Source organism: Sander lucioperca, chromosome 9 (assembly GCF_008315115.2).
Source record: "Sander lucioperca isolate FBNREF2018 chromosome 9, SLUC_FBN_1.2, whole genome shotgun sequence".
Classification (NCBI taxonomy): Eukaryota; Metazoa; Chordata; class Actinopteri; order Perciformes; family Percidae; genus Sander; species Sander lucioperca.
The window spans coordinates 37309538-37329784 of NC_050181.1; the positions used below are offsets into that span (position 1 = coordinate 37309538).

General features: G+C 45.5%; 2 protein-coding genes across 3 annotated transcripts; one reads left to right on the top strand and one right to left on the bottom strand.

Moving 5' to 3' along the window:
• The first annotated feature begins 449 nt into the window (after positions 1-449).
• On the top strand, positions 450-13450 carry LOC116037296 (elongation factor 2). Of its 2 annotated transcripts, none has more exons than XM_031281138.2 (14): positions 450-668; positions 1999-2213; positions 3309-3490; positions 3643-3854; positions 7693-7871; positions 8853-8958; positions 9577-9829; positions 9973-10168; positions 10310-10433; positions 10589-10831; positions 11274-11627; positions 11740-11922; positions 12388-12520; positions 12787-13450. In XM_031281138.2, the coding sequence occupies exons 1-14, from the start codon at positions 666-668 to the stop codon at positions 12978-12980; spliced, it is 2577 nt and encodes an 858-aa protein (XP_031136998.1). In that variant the 5' UTR covers positions 450-665; the 3' UTR covers positions 12981-13450. The 2 variants fall into 2 exon arrangements, with proteins under 2 accessions (XP_031136998.1, XP_031136999.1); XM_031281139.2 differs by lacking the exon at positions 450-668 and adding an exon at positions 3011-3131 and having other exon boundaries at positions 12787-12980.
• A 1318-nt stretch (positions 13451-14768) lies between these two features.
• LOC116037265 (BTB/POZ domain-containing protein 2) lies at positions 14769-20012 on the bottom strand. The gene is made up of 9 exons (XM_031281084.2): positions 19441-20012; positions 19215-19334; positions 18783-18939; positions 17993-18098; positions 17702-17899; positions 17386-17578; positions 16538-16625; positions 16290-16436; positions 14769-15831 (listed from the first exon to the last, which is right to left on the bottom strand). Exons 1-9 carry the CDS (start codon positions 19995-19997, stop codon positions 15670-15672), a joined length of 1728 nt encoding a protein of 575 aa, XP_031136944.1. The 5' UTR covers positions 19998-20012; the 3' UTR covers positions 14769-15669.
• Between the last annotated feature and the right edge of the window lie 235 nt (positions 20013-20247).

The window sequence follows — 20247 nt, forward strand, 5'->3', positions numbered from 1 at the left end:
GCTAAGCAGAGTACCATTCATAGACTGTAAACGTCTATGGTACTTGACATCAGTGAAATTCAACTTTAGCTTTTCTCTTTGCTTTTGTAGGACACCATCATTAAAAAAAAAATACTTGGACAAAATTAAATTAAAAAACAATGCATGGTCAAGTTACTTTTTCTTACACAAGCACAAACATTAATCCATCTAGCAGCAGAGGCTCAGCGGTAACGTTCCAGCCATAGATATAACTGGCGGCTGTGGATCAGGGTGAAGAGCGGCTCGTCCACTATCGGCGGTTCGATCCCGGCTCCTGCAGTCCGCAAGTCGAAGTAGGAAGCTTTGGTGTGTGAATGTGACATACAGTGTAAAGCACTTTTTGTGGTTGGAAGACTAAAAAGTCGCTATAAAAATGCCCAGTCCGTATTAAACCATTGTTTAATATGTCTATGAGTACAGCAGTGGGCAGTTATGTCATGGGACCCGGCTGTTGAGCAGCAGCGCCCCCTGCTGTTGCAGCTTCTGTCCTGCCATGCATCCGGCATTCGCACGCAGTAACAGCAAGTTAACAGCAGCAGCAGCAGCAGCAGCGTCTCTTCTATTACCAACGGGACTGCCTGCTTTGAGGCAGTGTGTTACAGCAATAAACCGTTAAACTCAAAGACCAACGATCTGCAGACAAAATGGTGAGTCGATACGGGGCTTACATGTGCAGATATTTGTGTTTTTGATCTAAGTTATCTGTAGCAGTTGAGAAGCTGGCTGTCAGTCGCCCCACCGTGTAAACTTCATGTATAGTTATAATGGTAATGGTTTCGGTGCAACAAGCTGCAGTGGAGCTTGTCAGGTGTGTGTGAATGGGCAGCCGATGCTCTGGTGGTGTTAACTTGTCCCATAAAGGCTCTGGATGTGGGCTGTTAACAACGTACGCAGCAGCCAGGAAACAGCGCTCTGGCCTTTACTGCCCGGCCCGCTGTGACGTTCTTAGAAAATCCTTTAATATCAAGCTGCTACAGTGGCATGACTGTACAAATATCATGTGTTTACATGCTGTGAGAGAGAAAGCACATGCTCACATGTCTTATATAAAGTCGGCGAATACTGTTTTTGCTAAATTGTAGATTTAGGTTAGATTAAAAAATATTGCGTAATAACTCTTTCTCTACCACGCGACAAAATATATTATAATTTACAATATGGCACCGACATCGATGCAGTGAATTTTCAATGACGGACGGTGATTAATAGTGACGTATAAGGAGTTATTATTATGCTAAGAGCCTTATGTCTCTGTGAATGTCCGGACATCCAAAACTTGATATTTCTATATTGTGTGGACTGAAGGCATTTAGGATGCCAGAAATAGTGTTTTTCTTATTTTCTTTTCATTTTAACAAGTACATTTATGATACTGAGACCCACATAGACCTACAGTGAAAATGCCTAAATTCTACCAAACTATGGACAAAAACTCTTTAAAAAGCCTTTATCATCTTAAAGAAATGTTTTAGTCCAGACCTACTTAAGTTAGCATATATCCATTTTTTTTTCACTGTATTTTAGGCCTTGTTTCTTATTTGTAATCTCAGAGGATTAAGCATCATATTGCTTGTTATTAGTCTGTTAAAGATCAAATTCTGAGTGTACATTTCACCTTAATATGAAGAATTTAAGGGGAATTTAAGGCATGAAATCATGACATTCTGTTCCCTTGGGATTGTGAAATGGTTCAACTAGGCCCATTCAGCTGCAGCAAGTTAGTGGTGACTCAGTCATTCCTGATATGTTGCTAGATTAGGAACCAGAAGGTAGAGTCTTTATGCAGTACCTACTCTCTCCTCCTAGTCAGGTTGATGGATCCAGTTTCAAGTTTCTTTCTTTTTATAACTACTTGGAATGACTACAGATCTGGTAGTGGACATAAATAAATATAATATGATGAATAAGATGAACCTCAGCTGGTTGTAAATGGATGAATGTAACACACCCCCCTATTCCGCCCCCCCACCCCACCAGGTGAACTTCACTGTGGATCAGATCCGCGCCATCATGGACAAGAAGTCCAACATCAGGAACATGTCTGTGATTGCCCACGTGGATCATGGGAAGTCCACTCTGACTGACTCACTGGTGTCCAAGGCAGGGATTATTGCTTCATCCCGTGCCGGAGAGACACGCTTCACAGACACGCGCAAAGACGAGCAGGAGCGCTGCATCACCATCAAATCAACGTATGTGGTTCAGAGAAGCGGGTTTAGAAACAGCTCAGTGTTTTTTGTGCAACCTATTAAAGGTGGTTAAACTTGTATGTATAATACAGTAAATATTCATGACTACGCAACAATTAAAGTTCAATTTTGGTGGAAGACACATACATAGGTATTATATTAATAAGAGTTTAACCCTCACAATCTCAGCTAACCTACTTCATCAGGACTGTGTGGGTGCACTTTGATCAGATAGATTGACAACATAAAGTAACCACCCCAAACAGGTTGCCCAAGCATTGTGTCCAAAATGCTGATGCACAGAAATGACATCATGTTTTTCCAACTGAGTCCCGCCCACTTTAAAACAGGTGTGACATGCACAAACAGAAATCACTCAATTGTAATAAGCAAAACTGTTCTAACTTTGGCAGGAACACATCATTCATTGTTCATTGTAAGATGCTGATTGAGATTTAAAAAAAAAAAGGTTTTCAGGGCCTTAAATTTCAAACGTAGGAAACAAAAGAAACATTTCCCCCACTAGTACATGTGCACAACTTAGTTATAGTTATACAACTTAGTTATTAACATGAAATACCTAAACGCTTCCACATTGTCTGATCTGAAAGTAGTATATGAGTATTTGTTTTCTTTGCATATCTCAGAAATACGTTTGTAAAGGCAGAACACATGTTTGTCTGGGGAAATTGTTATTCTAGCCATGTTACAGTCCCATTTTGAGTTCCGTTATTTAAATATCACGTTACAGGATGCTGCATTTTCTAAAATCCACTCAGGATGTTTCTGTCTGATTCCAGTAAATGCACCAGCACTGACATTGAATCACATCAGTAAATATTTACTGAACTCATTCCAGTCAAGCCAGTTTGAAGCATTTGAACTGGAAAGTCTCCACTCAGCATGTCTGCCTCATTAGTGGTAAGTTAGAGGAGCGTCTGGCTCATTCCAGTATTGTGACCACTCACTTTAGAGATTCATTCAGTTGAACTTAATTTAATCCATCCTTTATTTTACATGTATTTGAATGATGCAGAGGTAGTGATATGTGAATGGTGAACATGTCCCCAGCCTTTCACTGTCCCCTCTGTTATTCAGGGCCATCTCTATGTACTATGAGCTCGCAGATAACGACCTGGCGTTTATCAAGCAATGTGTAGACGGAAACGGCTTCCTCATCAACCTGATTGATTCTCCTGGTCACGTTGACTTCTCCTCTGAGGTCACTGCAGCCCTCAGGGTAACTGATGGAGCCCTGGTGGTGGTCGACTGTGTCTCAGGTAATTACATGACGGCTGACACCCTCGCCTCCTCCACATCCTACACACACACACACACACACACACACACACACACACCACACACACACACACACACACACACACTCTTTCTCGTTTTTCACCCAGACTCACCTGTCTGTTTCCTCTGACAGGTGTGTGTGTGCAGACTGAGACCGTACTGCGACAGGCCATCGCCGAGCGCATCAAGCCGGTTCTGATGATGAACAAGATGGACCGGGCCCTACTGGAGCTGCAGCTGGAGCCAGACGAGCTCTTCCAGACCTTTCAGCGTATTGTGGAGAATGTCAACGTCATTATCTCCACCTATGGAGAGGATGAGGCAGGACCCATGGGGAACATCATGGTGAGGCAGATGCTTAAACACCACTCAGACACAAAGATATGCTAAAACTTGAACTTTATTTGTGCCCCTGAAGGGCGATAGGGTGTGCAGCAGGTATAAAACAAAATAAAATGACAAGGAGCTACCCGTGCAAGGAGCATGGGTAGCAGCATCTAAGTAGCCTACACAGAGTAGGGAAAGTGCATAACGCACTTACAGAATCAACATTATGTAATCAACAACATTTGCCGACCTCAACGTCAGCCTCCATTACATCACCAGCCCCTTTGTTAATGTCTCTGACATCATCAACACATAGTCAACAGACTATCCATCCATCTTCCATCCATCTTCTTCCGCTTATCCGGTAACGGGTCGCGGGGGTAGCAGCTCCAGCAGGGGACCCCAAACTTCCCTTTCCCGAGCCACATTAACCAGCTCCGACTGGGGGATCCCGAGGCGTTCCCAGGCCAGGTTGGAGATATAATCCCTCCACCTAGTCCTGGGTCTTCCCCGAGGCCTCCTCCCAGCTGGACGTGCCTGGAACACCTCCCTAGGGAGGCGCCCAGGGGGCATCCTTACCAGATGCCCGAACCACCTCAACTGGCTCCTTTCGACGCGAAGGAGCAGCGGCTCTACTCCGAGCTCCTCACGGATGACTGAGCTTCTCACCCTATCTCTAAGGGAGACGCCAGCCACCCTCCTGAGGAAACCCATTTCGGCCGCTTGTACCCTGGATCTCGTTCTTTCGGTCATGACCCAGCCTTCATGACCATAGGTGAGGGTAGGAACGAAAACTGACCGGTAGATTGAGAGCTTTGCCTTCTGGCTCAGCTCTCTTTTCGTCACAACGGTGCGATAGATTGAGTGTAATACCGCACCCGCTGCGCCGATTCTCTGACCAATCTCCCGCTCCATTGTCCCCTCACTCGCGAACAATACCCCAAGGTACTTGAACTCCTTCACTTGGGGTAAAGACTCGTTCCCTACCTGGAGAAGGCACTCCATCGGTTTCCTGCTGAGAACCATGGCCTCAGATTTAGAGGTGCTGATCCTCATCCCAGCCGCTTCACACTCGGCTGCGAACCGATCCAGTGAGTGCTGAAGGTCACAGGCCGACGATGCCATCAGGACCACATCATCTGCAAAAAGCAGCGATGAGATCCCCAGCTCACCAAACTGCAACCCCTCTCCACCCCGACTACGCCTCGATATCCTGTCCATATATACTACAAACAGGATTGGTGACAAAGCGCAGCCCTGGCGGAGGCCAACTCTCACCTGAAACGAGTCCGACTTACTGCCGAGAACCCGGACACAGCTCTCGCTTTGGTCGTACAGAGATTGGATGGCCCTGAGAAGGGACCCCCTCACCCCGTACTCCCGCAGCACCTCCCACAGTATCTCCCGGGGGACCCGGTCATACGCCTTCTCCAGATCCACAAAGCACATGTAGACCGGTTGGGCATACTCCCAGGCTCCCTCCAGGATCCTTGCGAGAGTAAAGATCTGGTCCGTTGTTCCACGACCAGGACGGAATCCGCATTGTTCCTCTTCAACCTGAGGTTCGACTATCGACCGAACCCTCCTTTCCAGCACCTTGGAGTAGACTTTACCGGGGAGGCTGAGAAGTGTGATACCCCTGTAATTGGCACACACCCTCTGGTCCCCCTTTTTGAAAAGGGGAACCACCACCCCGGTCTGCCACTCCTTAGGCACCGTCCCCGACTTCCACGCAATGTTGAAGAGGCGTGTCAACCAAGACAACCCCTCCACACCCAGAGCTTTAAGCATTTCTGGACGGATCTCATCAATCCCTGGGGCTTTGCCACTGTGGAGTTGTTTAACTACCTCAGCAACTTCCACCAGGGAAATTGACGACAATCCCCCATCATCCTCCAGCTCTGCCTCTACCATAGAGGGCGTATTAGTCGGATTTAGGAGTTCCTCAAAGTGCTCCTTCCACCGCCCTATTACCTCCTCAGTTGAGGTCAGCAGCGTCCCATCCTTACTGTACACAGCTTGGATGGTTCCCCGCTTCCCCCTCCTGAGGTGGCGAACGGTTTTCCAGAAGCACCTTGGTGCCGACCGAAAGTCCTTCTCCATGTCTTCTCCGAACTTCTCCCACACCCGCTGCTTTGCCTCTTTCACGGCAGAGGCTGAAGCCCTTCGGGCCCTTCGGTACCTTGCAACTGCCTCCGGAGTCCCCTGGGATAACATATCCCAGAAAGACTCCTTCTTCAGTCGGACGGCTTCCCTGACCACCGGTGTCCACCACGGTGTTCGTGGGTTGCCGCCCCTTGAGGCACCTAAGACCCTAAGACCACAGCTCCCCGCCGCAGCTTCAGCAATGGAAACTTTGAACATTGTCCACTCGGGTTCAATGCCCCCAGCCTCCACAGGGATGCACGAAAAGCTCCGCCGGAGGTGTGAGTTGAAAGTCTGTCGGACAGGGGCCTCCTCCAGACGTTCCCAGTTCACCCGCACTACCCGTTTGGGTTTACCAGGTCTGTCCAGAGTCTTCCCCCACCCTCTGACCCAACTCACCACCAGATGGTGATCAGTTGACAGCTCTGCCCCTCTCTTCACCCGAGTGTCCAAAACATACGCCCTCAGATCAGATGAAACGATTATAAAATCGATCATTGACCTTTGGCCTAGGGTGCTCTGGTACCAAGTACACTTATGAGCATCCCTATGTTCGAACATGGTGTTCGTTATAGACAATCCATGGCTAGCACAGAAGTCCAACAACAAACAACCACTCTGGTTTAGATCAGGGAGGCCGTTCCTCCCAATCACGCCTCTCCATGTGTCTCCATCATTGCCCACGTGCGCGTTGAAGTCCCCCAGCAGAACTATGGAGTCCCCTACTGGAGCCCCATACAGGACTCCATTCAAGGTCTCCAAGAAGGCCGAATACTCCGAGCTCTTGTTTGGTGCATACGCACAAACAACAGTCAGAGTTTTCCCCCCCACAACCCGCAGGCGTAGGGAGGCGACCCTCTCGTCCACCGGGGTAAACTCCAACGTAGCGGCGCTCAGCCGGGGGCTTGTGAGTATCCCCACACCCGCCCGGCGCCTCACACCCTGGGCAACTCCGGAGAAGAAAAGAGTCCAACCCCTATCCAGGAGTATGGTTCCAGAACCGAGACTGTGCGTAGAGGTAAGCCCCACCAGATCCAACTGGTAGCGCTCCACCTCCCGCACAAGTTCCGGTTCCTTCCCCCACAGAGAGGTGACGTTCCACGTCCCCAGAGCCAGCGTCTGCTGCCCGGGTCTGGTCCGTCGAGGCCCCTGACCTTCACTGCCACCCATGTGGCAGCGCACCCGACCCCAGCGGTTCCTCCCACAGGTGGTGGGCCCATGGGTTGGAGAGAGAGGTGCCACGTAGCTTTTTCGGGCTGTGCCCGGCCGGGCTCCGTGGCAAACCCGGCCACCAGGCGCTCGCTGACGGGCCCTCCATCTGGGCCTGGCTCCAGACGGGGGCCCCGGGCTTCCTCCGGGCAGGGTCACATCATCTCTACCTCGTTTTTTCATAGGGTTTTTGAACCATTCTTTGTCTGGCCCCTCACCTGAGACCACTTTGCCTTGGGAGACCCTACCAGGAGCACAAAGCTCCAGACAACACAGCCCTCAGGTTCATAGGGACACACAAACCTCTCCACCACGATAAGGTGATGGTTCCCGGAGAAGTCAACAGACTAGAATATAAATAACCAACCAAGAAAGTAGCCACCAAATTCAAATTTGACTCCTCCACTGTCTTGCATTCAAGTGGGAAAGCTGGGAATTGTTGCTATACATTTACCATAGCTGCGGTTAAAAAGAATACTGGAATTTCTTTTTTTTCCCTCAGATTGACCCTGTTGTTGGTACAGTCGGGTTCGGCTCTGGCCTCCATGGCTGGGCTTTCACCTTGAAGCAGTTTGCTGAGATGTATGTGGCGAAGTTCACTGCGAAAGGAGATGCTCAACTGGGACCAGCAGAGAGATGTAAGAAGGTGGAGGACATGATGAAGAAACTGTGGGGAGAAAGGTAAACACATATCCAGACAGAAATATGCTTCACATAGTAACTAAACGCCAGGCTGAAAAGCAGTGTTTTTCACTGCCCTCTCTGGTTGGAAGTTCCAAGTGGGTTTTATCTCAGAAGTGTGCTCTGTTGCCCCTGTAACCACGTCCAACAGCGATGTCACCGTGCACAGACCACACCTTGGAGTATACTTCTACATCCCAAGAATTAGGCCGGCTACACACTGCCTGCGTGGCGTGAGCGTGGCGTTTCTGTTGCGTGTCAGCTGCGTGGATTCTTCTATGTCTTTACACACCAGAAATGTGTCTGACGCAGCGCTGCTGCTGCTAGCCTTGTCTGTACACACGTATGTTTCCCATTGATAAAATACCATGTTAAACATAAATATAGACTGATTTGATTATAGCAATGGCAACGTCAGCAGTATTGACGGCAAAATAGGCTACAAAATATTTCGTTCTGTATTGACAGGTGCAATATTAGAAAATCGATTTTTTTAATTACATTTATATCTGCATTTATATCAAAACCTAGAGACTTTCAAACATCAACATGTCATTTATTAATATGTATGTGTGTCAAAATGACATAAACATGATATAAATGATAAAAACATCTTATTCTATTTTGCCTGAAAACGCTTCCAACACGCTTGCGTCTCGCGTGAAAAATAGGTGTCGGTTCTGTTTCTAGCATGCACGCGTTTTCGGCGCGGGTCGAGCCGCGCCTGAGACGTGCGTGTCAACATGTTAACATGGGAGCCGAAATATATAAACGGACACGCCACGCAGCGGACACGTTCACGCCACGCAGCCAGTGTAGCCGGCCTGAAAACCAAAACCTAGATTTTCAGCTGGTGTTAAGTTGCTCTTTCAACTTTTCTTGCACACACCAAAGAATCTTCATAACAACTGGCATATACTGCACAATTGAATAGGATTATAAACTAGGTGTCAATCATCTGAGTTTTATTTCTATGCACAGATTTTTTGACCCAGTTGCCGGCAAGTTCAGTAAGACTGCCACCGGTCCTGATGGGCAGAAACTTCCCCGCTCCTTCTGCCAGCTCGTTTTGGACCCCATCTTTAAGGTGAATGGAGAGAAAAAAGTGACATAAACCTACAATGAATATGTTTACCAAGCCAGATCTTAATTCTTCTGATGACACTCTGTATAGACCTTTTTCACAGCAGACATTTTGACTTGTCATAGTAGAAAAAGCACAGCTGAAATTGATAACCTTAACGTGAAGTGTCCCAGTAAGCTATTTCAGTGAGTCAGCATGCACAATACCAGGGCCTCTCCTAAGTGGAATGCAGCCATCATTAATAGTTTTGAATACACCTGTGCTTTTCCTACTATGACATGTCAACATGTCTGCTGTGAAAAAGGTATATTGTTAAAAAAACATTTAAAGCACCTGCATGTAAGATTCGAACATCTCTGTCCTCTTACCTTGTAGTGGTAGCACCAAAAAAAGACGTTATAGTAGACAGCAACTGCATACAACCTGGAGGACACTAAGACCAATGGGCTGAAAGCCAAACAGTATTGTCTAATTTCTCTACAAACAAAAACTTGCCATCAGAATTATTTGAAAGATCACATAAAAATGTACACATAAGGACTAAAAAAAAATGTTAATGATGACTTTAGGGCTTTGAACTCAAGTTTAATGCCTTCTTTTTGCCATCTCTTACTGTCCTAGGTTTTTGATGCCATCATGAATTTCAAGAAAGACGAAACAGCCAAACTAATTGAGAAGCTGAACGTCAAACTAGACTCTGAGGACAAGGAGAAAGAGGGGAAGGCCCTGCTGAAGGCTGTGATGCGCCGCTGGCTGCCTGCCGGAGAGGCCCTGCTCCAGATGATCACCATCCACCTGCCCTCCCCTGTCACTGCACAGAGATACCGCTGTGAGCTTCTCTATGAAGGGCCGGGAGACGACGAGGCCGCCATGGGTCAGTGGAACATATTCACAGCACCACACACCTTCACCCTCTGGAGAAGACATCATTCGATATGATGATTTAAAATAATGACCACATTTGTTTTATTTTGGCTATACTATATTCAGGGCTTACTATCTCTGCTGTCTTCTCAGGTATTAAAAACTGCGATCCTAAGGCTCCTCTGGTCATGTACATTTCCAAGATGGTCCCAACCACCGACAAGGGTCGTTTCTACGCCTTTGGCCGTGTGTTCTCTGGCTGTGTGTCCACTGGCCTGAAAGTGCGCATCATGGGGCCAAATTACACCCCTGGCAAGAAGGAGGACCTTTACATCAAACCCATCCAGAGGTGAGCATGTTGATGTACAAGCCACACACACAGAGGCCTGGGATGGTAGGAGAACAGAGAACATTTGTTCTAAATTGTAACATGTTTTTGTGTATTTGATGGCAACTTTTTATAACAACGTCCTTCGTTCCCTCCATCCAGGACTGTTCTGATGATGGGCCGGTATGTGGAGCCTATTGAAGATGTCCCATGTGGCAACATTGTGGGTCTTGTTGGAGTAGACCAGTTCCTGGTTAAGACGGGGACGATTACCACCTATGAACATGTATGAATATTGCTTTTTTTCCCTATAATGAAGTTTGAATTATGGTGCTCCACACAGTGAATCATTAGTTATTTATACTGAATCATTGCTTGCTGTCAGCATAGTTCTTCCTGTTAGAACAACACTTAGCATAATGACTCTGGCTCTGTCCGCAGGCCCACAATTTGCGGGTGATGAAGTTCAGCGTGAGCCCTGTGGTCAGAGTTGCCGTGGAGGCCAAGAATCCCGCTGATCTGCCCAAGCTGGTGGAGGGACTGAAGCGTCTGGCCAAGTCTGACCCCATGGTGCAGTGCATCATCGAGGAATCCGGGGAGCACATCATCGCCGGAGCAGGAGAGCTGCACCTGGAGATCTGCCTGAAGGACCTGGAGGAGGACCACGCCGGCGTTCCACTGAAGGTGAGACAAGGAGAACAGAGATTTTTATATGATAAACTCAAGAGCTTTACAAAGCTGTCTGAATATGAATAGTTACATTTGAACAACAAGTTTTTCAGCTTAACGGCAAAGCTAGGAAAATAAGGCCCGAGTTGAGAATAACAAGATGAACAAGAATTTTCCTTTCAGAAACACTTAAAGTGGGGTGCCTGGGTAGCTCGCCTGGTAGAGCGCGCGCCCAAACTGTATACAGAGGTTTACTCCTCGACGCAACTGCCGCAGGGTCGACTCCAACCCGTGTCCCTTTGTTGCATGTCATCCCCCCCCCCTCTCTCCCCTTTCATGTATTCAGCTGTCCTATAAATAAAGGCCTAAAATGCCCAAAAGATAATCTAAAGAAACACTTAAAGTAAAATGATTTTAGGATTTTGATTTGACTGCCTTTTCCTTCATCTCGTTCCAGAAATCAGACCCAGTCGTGTCTTACAGAGAGACAGTGACGGAAGAATCATACCAGATGTGTCTGTCCAAGTCCCCCAACAAGCACAATCGCCTCTTCATGAAGTCCCGCCCCTTCCCCGACGGCCTGGCTGATGATATCGAGAAGGGGGAGGTTGGCCATCGCCAGGAGCTCAAGGTCCGTGCCCGCTACCTCGCTGACAAGTATGAGTGGGAGGTGACAGAAGCCAGGAAGATCTGGTGCTTCGGCCCGGACGGCAGCGGGGCCAACCTGCTGGTAGACGTGACAAAGGGGGTTCAGTACCTCAACGAGATCAAGGACAGCGTCGTGGCTGGTTTCCAGTGGGCGACTAAAGAGGTGGGCAGCAAAATGCAACATGGTTCTGATGCATTTGTGATATTGTTCTTTTAAAAGCTTGTACTTGTATACTCCCGAGAATGAGGTTGCAGTCTCTGTCTTCATTGTGCAGGGTGCTCTATGTGAGGAGAACATGCGCGCAGTTCGCTTTGACATTCACGACGTGACGCTGCACACAGACGCCATCCACCGCGGTGGAGGACAGATTATTCCCACAGCTCGTAGGGTCCTGTACGCCTGCCAGCTCACCGCTCAGCCACGACTCATGGAGCCTGTGTACCTGGTGGAGATACAGGTGTGTATAGAGGCATATTACCTCCAAAGTAAATCATTTTTACATTGGGAAATGGTCCAATTGTAAAGGACCCTAAATCAGTTTTGTAAATCTTTAAATTGTATTTTTTTATATTCAAGTTTCTGTTATAATTGCTATTTATACAGACTAAATTTGATTATGTGTTGATTAGCAAATAAAGAAAGCATGACTTATAAGGCACTTTAGGTCTACAACTCCAAGGGACAAACGAAAGATGACAGAACATGATTCCTTTTTAAGTGTAAAACTATGACAGATCTACAAAAGTTTCGCAGATTTTTAAGAAGTGATTTTAGGTTTTCAAATTAGTTGTTTATGACTGTACCATTATGGAATTATGTACAATTTGTCAATGTGAAAAAACTTGCCACTTTACTCATCATCAGAATTATGCTTGACAACTCTCTGATGCCAGTTCTCACTTCATGTTTGTTGTGCGCGCAGTGCCCGGAGCAGGTGGTCGGTGGCATCTACGGCGTGTTGAACAGAAAACGAGGACATGTGTTTGAGGAATCCCAAGTGATTGGCACTCCCATGTTTGTGGTGAAAGCCTACCTTCCTGTCAACGAGTCCTTTGGTGAGTTTGTGTTTTAGTCTGTCCTGTACAATGTCTTTCGTTGTGGGATCTGACTCTTACTTTTGTAGTTTCATGACACATATTGTATGAATCTTCCTAGATTGTTAACAGTTTCACCCAGATTTGCTTGCCTTTCAATGCAACAATATGTTTTGTTTTAGAATAATTCCCTTTATTAATTTGGTCTTAGTTTGTTATTTCTCTATTCTTAGCGGAGAAGAGTATTCCACTATTTAAATGTATTTATCTGTATTTATTGCCTCCAGGGTTCACAGCTGACCTGCGCAGCAATACTGGAGGCCAGGCCTTTCCTCAGTGTATTTTTGACCACTGGCAGATTCTACCTGGAGACCCCAGCGACCCCACCACTAAACCCTTCCTGGTTGTCGCTGAAATCAGGAAACGCAAAGGTCTAAAAGAGGGCATTCCTGCTGTAGACAACTACTTGGACAAACTGTAAACGCTGAGCCCAGGTTATAAAATACCAAATCAATCTCTAGACCCTACCCCGTGGGCACTTTAAATCTTTGCACAGGCTTAAAGACACATTGCACAAATTGTTTTGACTTTGAGTCCGGAGCAGAAACAAAGCTTTAAACTTTTGTTGTAGGCTAGTGGAAGCAGTGATGCTTTTTTTCATTTCACAGCTACAGTACACCAAGTGCCTAGGGTGAGGGTTTGGGGGAACAATTGGATCAAAGCAGTTGTATTCCTTGTTTCTTCTATTCCTCCACATCTTCCCCCTCCCCCCCCCCTCTTATCTGCCAGGATGGGCCTTTACAGTGCACTGTGATACTGCTGCAATAATGCATATTAACATGGATCCTTGGCCAGATAAAACTATAAAAGCCACAATAGTGTTACAGAAGTCAAACCCCCTGCATTCGACCTTTGTTCAGTGGATGTAATTAATAAAAACATACAACTCATGATGACTCCTGAAATTCTGTTATTTCTTTAGTGGGCTTAAGGGAATGGTTTACCATTTTGGGAAATATGCATGGAGGAAGTGATTTAACGTTATAGTTAGATGAGAAGTTACCATTCTCTCATTCGTATACGGTGAATATAGTCTAAGGCTAGAGCCAGCAGTCAGTTAGCTTAGCTAGCTTAGCTTTCGTGACAATAATTTCCATAAAGAATAAAAAAAGGACTTAAAAACCATTAAATCTTGCAGTAATAAGAAAGTTGTAAGACTGTAAATGAGTGTATAACTTGTAATGTCTTTACTTATTTATCTTCTGTTGTTTGAAGTTTTATTATGCCTTCACGTTGGCAACAGCTGTAGCCGGAGGCATTATGTTTTCAAGTTGTCAATCGCAAATGTCTCAGGAATGCCAGAAGGGAATTTCTTCAAATTTGGCACAAATATCCACTTCAAGGATGAGGATTAGAACTGTGACCTCACATAACACGTTTTTGGCCATAACTCAAGAACTCATTCCCTAATGGTGGCATTTCACACAAATAAATAATAGGATAAAGTGATGACATTTTATACCCAAAAAGTCAAAGGTCAACTTCACTGTGACATCATAATGTTGTGCAAAAAGAAAACGCTTTTCTGTCCATGATTCAACGGCATAACTCAGGAACAGAAGGGCAGACTGAGACCACATTTGCCATGGATTGTTCACATTTAGTCAAATACTGAATTGGTGACACTAATCTTGGGTGCCATCCTTGAACCTGTGGTGATTTTACTGATCTTCTGTGCTGCCGGGTTGAAGATGTGTGTGAAGCATCCAGGTTTCACCAAAAAATACACTTAATACCTTTAATTAAATTTCTTAAAAAGTCTTGACTGCATGTTTAATGAGTCTGGACAGACATGGATGTAAAAGCAACTTGACTGGTTGGAGGCATACAACCAATAATAATGACACCTAATTTTCTTTCTTGTTATTTAGGTACTGTGAACTCCCCCATAGCATTTTGTTCTCAGGATTTGTTGTTTTAATAAAGAATGGAAAATAAATATTCCCAAACATAACCACCGTCAATTAGTGAGCTAGGTGTTGGTAGGCGTTGGACAGAGCCAGGCTGTTTCCTGTCTTTATGCTAAGCTATGCTAACCGACTGATGGGTGTAGTGTAGCCTAGTCTTATTTTTAGCAGACAAACATAAGAGTGGTATTGATCTTCCCATCTCACACCAACAGGCACGTTTCCCAAAATGTTAAGTTTTTTTGCGTAGGTTAAGTTACTCCTGGGATGGGTTCTTTTCCAAAATCACAAGCACCACAATATTTTTTTCTTCACTCTTTAATCAATAGTTATTTCAAGTTACATATACAATGTTATTAAATGCAACTTTAATATACAACCCTTTAACTTCCGAACCAAGACGGAAAGCTCTTCCGCCCACACTTTTTAAAACAAAGCTAAAAAGAAACATATCTGAAGAGTTAGTGTGCATCCATAGAACAAACAAATGAACATATGCAAGGCCGAAAAGTGCAAGGTATCATGGGTATAGGCAACTACCAAGCAAGGACACAAGATATCACAGATAGTACTGTATGTAGAAACCCGAAAATTGCCTGCCATTATCATGTTGTTAAGATTAATATGAACTTTGGTTCAAAGAGTTCATAAAGCCTATGGAAGCTACAGCTGATGTGGAATTGAGTGCAACGCTGGTCTGTACTGAACCGTGATGAGGATCTTGTCTTGGCAAATCTTTTAAACTGTACATTCATACAGTTGCGACTCCTTTGCACTAATGCTGTGGAGTACAGGAAGGGTAATTGTACAACTTAAGTAGAATTCAGCCTTATGCCGCCAATCCACAGCAGTGACATCAATACTGTGAATAATCTGAGAGGTTCCTCTCTCCCTCTCTCCCTCCTTTGTGGAGTCGGTTACAGTCATGTCTGTTTCAGAGGCTGGCATCACATCAACACAAAGGGATAAAGGAAGCCGCTGAGAAAGAGAGAGACAGCATCTCAAATGACACGCTACGCCCCATGTAGTGACCTACATCGCTTTACGGCTATTTGTCTTTCCGTGTGGCCGACAGTAGTGCACTATATGGAGGGAACAGTATGATGTCTGAGAGATTAGTCCCCAGAACGGCTGCTGAGGCGTGGCCCGCGCTGGTGTCATGTTGTCACATTTGATGGAAGATCCTTGCTATGTCATAGGTGACTATGTGTAGAAGATGACCTCAGGAATCTGTCCGTCCTCTACAGAAGTGCCGTTGTTGTTGCCTGCCGCGTAGCAGAAGGTGAAACACGTCTTTGTGCCAGTGGATGATGACTCGTGTGTTACCTTTCGCATTCCCTTAGTCCCATAATGAGAGTCCGGGCCCTGCAAGACAGACGGAGAGGGTTGAATACGCTGGTGGAGCCAATGCTGCACAGTGACAGGTTAGATATTCTAAAGTGTCCACAAAGGGGGAAATGAAACAAGCTGAAACAATAGATCCATTAATTGATAAGTCGATCAACAGAAATATTTCTTCTATAAATCATTCATTATTTGAGTCAAGCTTCTCAAATTTGAAGATTTGTTAGTTTTCTTTGTCTCGTTTGAGAGTAAGTTGGATACATTTCGATTTGTGCACTGTTGGTCAGCCAAAAAAAGCTATTTGAAGGTAGTGTAAAACTACCTTCTATTTTTTCTAAATATTTTATAGACCAAACAATGAAGGCAAATAATCATTAGTTGCAGCCCTGGAAAAAATATCTTTCCCTTGGATTGGAATGCACTCCTAAACAATGTAGGACTGCATGTGTATCTAGTGTCATCACCAACACATCACAGACCTTCAGCGTAGCACAGGCAGTGTAGTTGACGTTGGGTAAAATCTCCACTGGTTCTTTGAACATGACTCTGAAGGTGTTGGCTGACCCGTCACAGCTGAAGCCTGTATCATTCTGGCCCAGCACCGTGTTGCTGTCTGTGTGTATGATCTGCATTGAGAAATTAAATGCAGAAATTAAAAATTATACTTCGTGCCTACAAGGTACAGCGAAACCGGACACAAACGTATCCGACGGGTTCGGGTCCACACCTGTATGTTGACTTGGTAGTCTGTGGGTCCGTGTATAGAGCCGTAGAGGCCGAACCCAACCACAAATATCCTTCTGTTTACTGAAAACCTGAGGAGAAAAACAGAACGGAAATATATTAAGAGGGGAGAGGGGATGACACAGTTGACTGTGTAAACATTTTCTCTCATCATAGCAGAAAAAGCACAGGTGTAACTAATAACATGAACAATGGTTCTGTCACAACATGCACTACCACCGTTAATATTAGTTCCACCTGTGCTTGCCTTGACTACAGTGCTAATCCATACTGGCTTTTGACATTTCTTTCCTTTCAACCAGGACCTAAATATTGATATATATGAGTATGTATTCTGTCCTGTGAGGATAGCAGTACAGCAGATGTTTTTCAGGTCTCTTAACGTTTGTGTTCCAGTTAATAAAGTCCCTGGCTTTATATCATACAGTATAGTATGGCCACAGTATCTGCTGCATTGTCTGTTCTTACTGATTAAATACATTGGAAATGTTAATCTCAGTTTAAGTGAAGCAGGGAAAGGTGCAAATGCTGCCAATGTCATCTACATTAAAACAGTGGTGCTGTGGAGCTTATTTTCTTATTTAAGTTTAAACTCTAGAAGTGGACTCACTGACTATATTGTAATTTCCTTGGTTGATTAAGATCATGGGCCATTTTTAAGTTCATAAATAATTACTAAATATTTGCTAAATAATTGATTACATTTAATTAATACAGTGGTTCTCAAAGTGTGTGGTGTAAGAACCAATGAATTAATTCTCTTTCAAGTGATTTTTTTTGTTAAGAGTAAGGCTGTAATTACATTTTTAAAATGCTCTGCTCCTCACTCACCTTATGCGGTCGCTTGTCCCGCTGTAACCCCAGCGGCTCTCCACCTGTCCAAAACGTGTGATGCTGCACTCCTTCCCGCGGAGGCAGCAGCGAGGCCTGTCAATGAATTCCACGCGAGGCTTTGGGTTTACTGTGAAGTGGAGGAAGAGACTCACCACCTCTCGGTCCGTCAGAATACTGGACTGGGCTGGACCTAAAGGGACGACGACAAGACCAGAGGACGAGGATCAGGGTCTGAAGCACAGGATGAGTGTGCGAATGAATGAAATGTATCAAAGTAAAGCTACAGTGTTGGTTTCATTGTGTTTCTGTTCACCTGCAGCAAACTCCTCAATGGTCATGAGAGGAAAGCGGATGAGTGTGAGAGCTTTGCCCAGCACTTTGCGTTTGTTCTCGGGTGTGGGCTGCAACTGCTGCCTGTGAGCCTCTGCCTCTGCCCAGCGCACCGCTGCACCAAACAAACGCACCTCCCTCACCCCGAGAGTATCCCTCTCCAGCACTGCCACCAATGTATCTAAGGGAGGGAGAGATGAAAACCCAATGGTCAGTTGGGCTGTTATTCTGAAACCCAACTGTGGCTATAATGACATTCACAAGGCGACATTACCCAAATCTATGTCCGTAAAGCCTTCAGCGGCGAGAGCATCTCCAGTGTTCTTATCGATGTTCTCCAGGCAGAGACTGGCAAGCTGAGGCTCATCAAACAACCGTGCCTGAAACGAAAAATACACATTTTTTTTCCTACATGGCTCAGTTAAAACTTTAGAATAGACAACTGCACTTAAAAAAATGACAATTCAATAAGTACTGTGATGTAGGTATGCACTATTGCAATAAGATCTAAGAGTAGGAGTGTATTTCAAACCTTAATACTTTTGTTTGGAACAGACCGAAATATGTCAAAGCACCGAAAGCTGGCATCAAATGTGTGAACAGACTTATAATCCGGTTTACTTTTTCTTTGATAGACAGTTTCTGATTCAAATCATAATTTAGCCAATTTAAGACTATGTTAGTTTTTGTACGGCTGCATGTGTTTAGACAACATGTAATATTTGAGAACTTACGCTTCTTTTGTTATTTAAAAAGTGTTTTGTCCAAAAAAATTTTTTTTTATATATTTCTCAAAGTACGGTAATGGAACCAAAACCCTACTATCGTATCAGCACCAGTATCAAAAAAATGTAAACAATATCCAACTCTATTTGTGGGTTTTAAAAAAATGTCAGCTCTGTTGCATATCATACTGACAGTATTTGCACACAACATCTAGGGTAGCAAAACTAGGAGTTCAAAGAAGCCGCAATCACTTAATTGCATATTAAGATTTAGAGGCAGTACAATCAGTCTGACGCATCAAGCTGCCTTGTCAACATTTATAGCTGGGGGAAGCAGACCTGTGTGAGCAGCATGAAAGCATTGTCTGCTCTCAGGTTCTTCTTGAGGAACTCCACACAGTGAGCCTCCAGTGCTGGTACTGCATACTTTTTAGCTGTATATAGTGTGGTCATCACCGTCTCAGGCCCGATCTGGACTTCATCCGAGTAGAGAAACCTGCAGGAGGATCACAAGTTATACAAGACATTCGAATTGTATTGGCGAACAGCATTTAGTCACCTGTATGCTTAGCATTTATTATGGTCATACGATGAATGAATTGGTATGAAATTTGATGTTGCGTTGTCGAGCTTAATTTTACCCGCAACTTCTCGCTATTTCCCAAATAGACTACTAATATGACATGACATTTTAAAAAAAATACAAGCCCACTTAAGGACACGCAAATATTCAGTTTAAATGGCACGCTCTCGCCCTCACGCGCTCCTTACTTTAGCAGGGCCAGAAAGGCAGCTGGCTCCACATCAGGAAGCTCGATTTCCGTTGAGGTCGTCGCCATCCCACCGTTGAACATTGCATCGAATACTGCGCTCCCCACAGCCAGAACAAACCTGACAATCCGCAACAATAAAGAACAAGAGAGAGGTTACGTATTTTCGCGTTGCAGATTCACAGTTAGCTTGCTAATATTTTGAATACTCATACTGCAGTTCTTACCTGTGCGCAGGTATCCTCTGAACCCCCATTCCTTTGCCCACTAAAAAATGAACGTCACTGAGCACTTCGTTGTTGAAGAGGAAAGCAAATCTCTCCTTGACGGTGCTCTTCGTCGCCTGCCAGTTGTACACTGGCTCTCGGTAGACCAGCACAGACGCAGCTGCCGGAGTAGCGGTAGGTGCTGCCGACGCCGACGCATTTGACGCTGGGTTGGTTGCCATGTTAGACGCCGGGGTGGCCATGACTCCGGCTGCCGCAGCACCTGCCGCAGCGGACTGCTGCAGGGAGTTCTGCGCAGTCGGCGGAGCTCCGCTCGAAACACCGTTGCTGTCTCCCCCGCCAGGCCCCATCTGTGGGTTGGGACGTCTCGCTGCTCCCTGTGCTCCCCCAGCCGTACCGACCGCTCCGCCGTTGGATGCTGGCATGGAGAAAACGCTGTTGCTGGGCTGGCTGTTTCCCAAAGGACCCGGGCTGGAGAAATTAAGGCAAGGAGGCCTGCCGCTGTTGTCTCCAGCAGCCATCTTGAACCGAGAGTAGGCGTAAACAACACACTTCATCTCTTTGAGTATTTCTAGTAGTCTCGACAGTCATAGCTGTCCTTAGCTGCCCCCTGGCGTTTGTTATTGTTACTACAAGGTGCTCTCCTTTTGCACAGGAGGGCCATTTTCCCCAAAACTGTCTAAGTAGCCCTACCTCCCCCATGTATGTGAGCAAGTCAACAGACGTAAACAGAGAAGACCAACTTTAGGCTACTTCAGGTGTGTGTAAAGCTGAGATTTAAGTAAACAAGAAATCAAAACCTAAATT

What these genes read in the sequence shown, in the direction of transcription:
- LOC116037265 (XM_031281084.2), bottom strand. Translation starts at nt 19,997, where the DNA reads ATGAAGTGTGTTGTTTACGCCTACTCTCGGTTCAAGATGGCTGCTGGA. An exon ending in CTTTCATGCTGCTCACACAG is followed by an intron (nt 18,099 to 18,782) that starts GTCTGCTTCCCC and finishes TTTTCGTTTCAG; the next exon opens with GCACGGTTGTTTGATGAGCC. An exon ending in GGGACAAGCGACCGCATAAG is followed by an intron (nt 16,626 to 17,385) that starts GTGAGTGAGGAG and finishes TTTTCTCCTCAG; the next exon opens with GTTTTCAGTAAACAGAAGGA.
- LOC116037296 (XM_031281138.2), top strand. An exon ending in AGACGACGAGGCCGCCATGG is followed by an intron (nt 9,830 to 9,972) that starts GTCAGTGGAACA and finishes CTGTCTTCTCAG; the next exon opens with GTATTAAAAACTGCGATCCT. An exon ending in TACATCAAACCCATCCAGAG is followed by an intron (nt 10,169 to 10,309) that starts GTGAGCATGTTG and finishes CCCTCCATCCAG; the next exon opens with GACTGTTCTGATGATGGGCC.